At 52.0% G+C, this 6,000-nt stretch overlaps 1 protein-coding gene across 1 annotated transcript in view; it reads right to left on the reverse strand.

The window, feature by feature from the left end:
- ITGAE (integrin subunit alpha E) overlaps positions 1-931 on the reverse strand; it is a 37,885-nt gene extending 36,954 nt beyond the window's left edge. Inside the window, exon 1 of the mRNA XM_052657247.1 lies at positions 676-931. Within this exon, the coding sequence (XP_052513207.1) occupies positions 676-931 (256 nt within the window). The remainder of the gene's footprint in view (positions 1-675) is intronic.
- Between the last annotated feature and the right edge of the window lie 5,069 nt (positions 932-6,000).

Below are 6,000 nucleotides of genomic sequence, written 5' to 3' on the forward strand. Positions count from 1 at the left end.
ACGATTGAAGGCAGAAGGAGAAAGGGACAAAAGAGGATGAGATGGTTGGATGGCATCACCAACTCAATGAACATGAGTTTGAATAAGCTCTGTGGGATGGTGAGGGACAGAGAAGCCTGGCATGCTGCCGTCCATGGGGCTGCAAAGAGGCGGACACGATTTAGCGACTGAACAACAACGTGCTGGATGACAGGATGGCCACAGTTAGATGGGAGGGGGAAGGGTTGGGTCCCACTGAGGTGCAATGAGTTGGGGTAGGTTGGGTTTTGGAATCAAGTGGAGTTGGGTTCACATCTTTGGTACTACCCAGATATGTGATGTTAGTCATACTGGAAGCCAGAGGCCTTCTCTGAACTGTAGCTTCCTCTTCTGTAAAAGGCTGTGGTTTTGAGAATTAAAAGTACACGAAGTACATAACAGAGTGTCAGGCGACATGGTGAACACTCCGTACATTTTGGATTTCATTCTCATTGTTAGAATTGGGTCGGGAAAATGGGTTAGGGGTTAGGGTTGGGTAGGGATGGGATCGGGCACCAGGGTGGAAGGCTTGTTGTGGCAGAGTCTATGGTGGAGGGACCAGATTAGGTGGGGCCGGGGCTGGAATGATTGGCTTGGATGAGTGGGATTCCTAGAAAGGAGGTCCTGGGAGCATTCCTTGGAGTGGGGCTGACTTACCTACTGGTTGGCAGTGGAGCTCATCCTGGATGAGAGAACACTGATGCAGGGGCTTTGCTGTTTGGCTGGTTCTGGGGCTGGTGACCAGGAGCCTGAGCAAAAGAGTCGAGCTTGTCAGTGATCCCCTGTCTCCTCCCCACTGCCCAGGCTCAGTCCTTCCATCCAGAGACCCACAGACTCCCCATTTGCAAAACGATGGAAAAGACCAGACCAAGACAGGCAGGCAGGCTCCCAGCCCAGGACAGTGGATCTGCATTTCAAGGGAGGCACAGGCTTTAACCTTGACATGGTTTCTAGCAGGCAATAGCTAAATACCTCCCCTCTCTGCCTGCTGGCCCACCTGACAGACATGGGGTGATATTGGTGGTAAATAAAGACTCTCTGCTCTTTGATGGTGGTGGTGGTGGGGCACCAGGAAGCCATCAGCAGCGCAGTTGTTTCTGTTGCAGGCAGTGCTGGCTTCCTAGCGGCTGCTGGGGGGGAGTGCGGTCTGCCCTCACCTGGCTTCAGTGACCATGCTTCCTGAGAAGAGCATTCTAGTGCCCCTCTCCCAGGGGCTGGTCAAAACTGGAGGTTCTGGGCACCTCGGCCTGGTTAAGGCAGCCTCAGGAGACGTGATTCCAGATGGCAAACTCCGCCCCCAACCCAGAGCCCAGAGAGACACAGAGACAGTGTCGGCCTAAATATTCTCAGAGTCCATGCCACCCAGGGAGATTAAGAGCTGCCCCACAACAGGGAGGTCTCTCTGTCTTAAGGGCTGTGAGTAGGGGCCACTGGGGAAGGGTAACAGGGAAGCAAGTCCAGGGTTTTACACCAAGGGCAATGTGAAGCCACAGAGGGCTTTATGAAAGGGAACCACACACTTATACAGGTCATGATGAGCTACCGGGGGCTGGGGTCCAGAAACAAGGTTGCATTTGCCACTTCCTCTTGTTACTTGACATGTTAGGAAGTTATGAAAGATATTCACTTTATCTTTCACGTTGACAGGATAACAATAAAATCTACACTGTGTGTGTGCCCTCCCCAGCTTATCCCAAGCTGACTTCCACCCCAATAGGACTCCTGCCATGGTCAGCGGTGGTCCCCACATTGCCAAGTCCAAGGGACACTTTTCTGTCCTCGTCTTCCTCAACCTCTCAGCAGCCCTGGACTTAAGGGCCCATCTCCCCCTTGAACCACTTTCTTCTGGATTTCCCCTGACCTCCCTCACTATTCCTTCTCCTAATCCTTGGCTTGTTCCTTTGCTGTCTGACTTCTAAATGTCACCTGGGCTGGGTGGGTCCCTGTATTCCTCACCACACACTGATCAGCGTAGCTATAGAAAATAGAATAATGACCCTTCCACTCCCAGAGAAGTCCATGTCCTAATCCCCAGAACCCACAAATAAGCTACTTTTTATGGCAAAAGGCACTTTGTAGATGTGATTAAGTTAAGGCTCTTGTGACAGGGCGTTTATCCTGGATTATGTGAGTAGGCCCAATGTAATCAGGCTTTCCAAATGGCTCAGCAGGTAAAGAATCTGCCTGCAGTGCAGGAGACACAGGAGATTCAGGTTCAATCTGAGAGTCAGAAAGATCCCCTAGGGAGGAAAATGGCAGTCCACTCCGGTACTTTTGCCTGAAAAATCCCATGGACAGAGGAGACTGGTGGGCTACAGTCCAAAGCATCGCAAAGAATCGTACATGACTGGGCGACTAAGCATGTACATCAGTGTAACCACAAGGGTCCTTATCAGAGGGAGGCGTTGCTGGCCTTAAAGATGGAGGAGGGGGCCACAAGCCAAGGGATGCAGGCAGTCCCTCGAAGCTAAAATAAGTGAGGGTACAGATAGATTCTCCTCTTGAGCCCCTAAAGGAACAAGGCCCTGCTAACTCCTTGATTTTAGTTCAGTAAGACCCGTGAAGGACGCTGACCTTCAAAACTTTAAGATCATAAATTCGAGTATTTTTTTTTTTCTCTTTTCGGCCACAGGGCACATGGGATCTTAGTTCCCTGACCAGGGGTCAAAGCTGTGCCCCCTGCACTGGAGAGGCAGAGCCTTAACCACTGAACTGTGGTTTCTGTACAAATGTGTACTGTTCTAAGCCACTTAAGCTTGTTGTGAATTTTTACCATGTTTATTTTGGCTGGGTCGGGTCTTAGTTGCTATATGCAGGATCTTCTGTTGCTGAACCTGGACTCACTAGCCGTGGCTTGCAGACTCAGTAGATGCTGCACACAGGTTTAGTTGCCCCACAGCATGTGGGATCTTAGTCCCCTGATCAGGGATTAAACTCTTGTCCCCTGCACTGGAAGGTGGATTCTTAACCACTGGAGCACCGGGAAAGTCCCACGTTTGTGGCGACTTTGTTACAGCAGCCCTAGGAAAGTAATAAATAACCTACTCCCCAAAGTCTAACAGGTCTCTCAAATTTAGAATGTCCAAAACAGGACTATGGTCTTGTCCTCCTGCCCCTCAACTGAACCTTTCCATCTCCCCGCCACGGATGCATGTCACCCCTGACCACCACGTTCTGGAGTCCGAGGCCTAGGAGGCACCTTGCTTCATTTTTTCACTCATACCCTCCATCAAATGCATCAGTAAACCCTACTGGTTTTTCCTCCAAATTATATCTAGAAAACGTCTCTTCTCTCTGTCTCCCCTGCCACCATCATCTCGCCTGATGTGTAGTAATAGCCTCCTAACTGTTATTTCTTTTTTTAAATTCAGTCTTATAAATTACACCACATCACTCCCCTACATCAGCAATCTCCCATGCCCTTAGAAAGAGAGTCTGTCCATACCCCTTGCTGCAGCCAACAGGGCCTTGCACCATCTAGCACCTTCCCCAACCCTGAGACTCCCCTCCGGCTCCTTCGCTCCTCAGGCTCTAGCTCCACACGGGCTGGCTGCTGTTCCTAGGCTGCCCCCAGCTCTTCGCTGGCTTGGGCCTTCTGCCTTGCTGTCCCCTACTCTCCCCAAACCTGGCCCATTCTCATTCCTTGGCCTCGCTTAACTGTCACAAATGCTTTCTCCAACCAGCCTCACATCACAACCCAGTTTCTCTGCTTTTTATCAGCCCATTCACTCCCTTCCCAGAACTTGTCCTGCTTGATGGCATCCTGTTCACTTTTTTACTGTTTATTATCTCTCTCTCCCCCTAGATGATAAGTTCCCCAAGGATCTTATCTATCTTGCTTGCTGTATTATTTAAGGCGCCTGGAATATGGTACAGAGCAGGTAAATATGTGTTGAGTGATAATTGAATGACCGTCCAGGCAGCAGGTGAGGGGGCCAGTTTAGCGTGAGGTTGAGGAAGGCTGCATGCAGCTCAGCTCTGCGAGCTTAAATCTGAGTCCCCAGATTAGGTTGCCTGCTCAGCAACCTTGCCTCTTTCCCAGACCCTGCCCAGCCCGAGCCTCAGCCCTGGGCCCAGCACCTTATTCTCTGCTCCCACACAAAGGTGGGCTCAGAACTGGGCTCTGACCCAGACCGCATTTTGGTGGTGAAGGTGCAGCCCTGAATAGCCTCAGGTCTCCTTCCTCCTTTAGGCCTTGGCACAAGCTGTTACTTCCACTTGTGGTGCCTTTCACCTCCTTTTCCTGCAGAACAGTCGTCCTAAATACCAGCTCCTCAAGAAGCCTTCCCAAAAGAAGGAGCACCTTGACCCCTTTCAAGCCTTCTAGGAAGCCCCCAGTCCTGGACACCTACGCTTATCCCTGACTTCTGTTCCTGCTTAGACTGTGAGCTCTGGTGGGACTACCATGTACAGTTGCACAGGTTGCCCACTGCAGAACCCAACGTTGCCTTTCAACCATAGTCATGCAGTGCCGTGGCCTGGAGCCCAGTCTGAGCTGCTTCTGCTGCTCACCCCTTTAACCAGCCCCTCCATAGTGCATGGTCTCTTGATCTCCAGGTTTATCCACCAAGAGACTGGCAAACTAAACTCGAACTGACTTTACCATCAGCTGATAGCCCCAGAGACCCTATTACACCTGGGCTGAGCGCAGCCCATCTCGTACCTTCACCTAGCTCTCACTCAGAGTCTATTCCCATACTTCCCAGGTGAAGTAAAAGTGAAGTCGCTCAGCAGTGTCCAACTCTGCGACCCCATGGACTGTCAGGCTCCTCCATCCATGGAATTTTCCAAGCAAGAGTACTGGAGTGGGTTGCCATTTCCTTCTCCAGGGGATCTTCCTGACCCAGGGATCAACCTGGGTCTCCAGCATTGCAGGCAGATGTTTTTCCCATCTGAGCCACCACAGGGGGAAAGCCTTATTTTTATCCCACTCCACCTGCTGAAGCAGCCAAGTCCATGCTGCTGCCAGCTCTGGCTGTTACATCTTACAGAGAAATGCCATGAGGGAAAGAGGGGACACATCCTTGCCCAGGGACCCCAGCTGGTTCCTCTGTGGCCCAGACGGCCAGAAATGCATTTCCTGCCCTGTAAGCAGCCCATGGTCTCAGGCTCCAAGGTTTGAAACCCAGAAGTGCCTCCCACCACATCCTCCTCCCCTGCACGTTCAAACCTGTGAGCCCCCTCTGCTTCAGCAGGTGTTCGGGGGGGTTTTCTTGAGCCCAAGAGGGCTCTTCCCCCAGCCCTGGGGTGGGAGGTGGGGTGGCTCAGAGCCTTCTGCTCTGGGAACTTCAAAGACCCCTCCTCCACTGTGGCCTTTTGGCTTGGCTTCTGAGAGAGGGGGGTTAAAGTCTGTTGGGCCTGAAGTGGGTGTGGTGAGGGCCCTGCTGGGGTAATGGTGGGAGGGGGGCTGGGCAGAAGACAGTCACAGATAACTCAGGCTGAAACCCAGCCTTGACCTTGATGAGCTGGGGGAGCAATCAGAATGTCATGCACTGCAAACTTTGTTAAAACTGAATGCTGATCCAGTGCAGAAGCCATGATCTAGCAGTTCCACAGCTGGGCGCCCTGGTGCCTGATAAAAAAAGGTGCCCAGTGAAAGAAAATGCAGAGCTGTGCTAGTTGTCATAGCCCAAGGAAACTGCCAGAACACCTCTCATCAGCACTGTTCCCACAAGGGAAAACTCTAGCAATGACAATGGGTACCACTGCCACAGGCAACATTGATGAAATTCCTAGACTGGGTGTTGAGGGACAGAAGCTTGACTGTATACCTTGTTTATGATACAGTCAAGAACAGGCAAAGCCAGTCTATGGAGACGGGGGAGGGGGTGGGGGGGGCGGGGGAGGGCACATGGGGACCGGGGTTAACTCCCACCCAGGATGTGCCTGGTAGGGAGCGCATGGCTGTAGGGGGCTTGTGGGGGGCAGATCCTCTTCTGCCTCTTGTATGGATGTGGCTCATGTGAGTGGCTCACTTCGTGA

The sequence above is a fragment of the Budorcas taxicolor genome, chromosome 19 (assembly GCF_023091745.1).
Source record: "Budorcas taxicolor isolate Tak-1 chromosome 19, Takin1.1, whole genome shotgun sequence".
NCBI lineage: Eukaryota > Metazoa > Chordata > Mammalia > Artiodactyla > Bovidae > Budorcas > Budorcas taxicolor.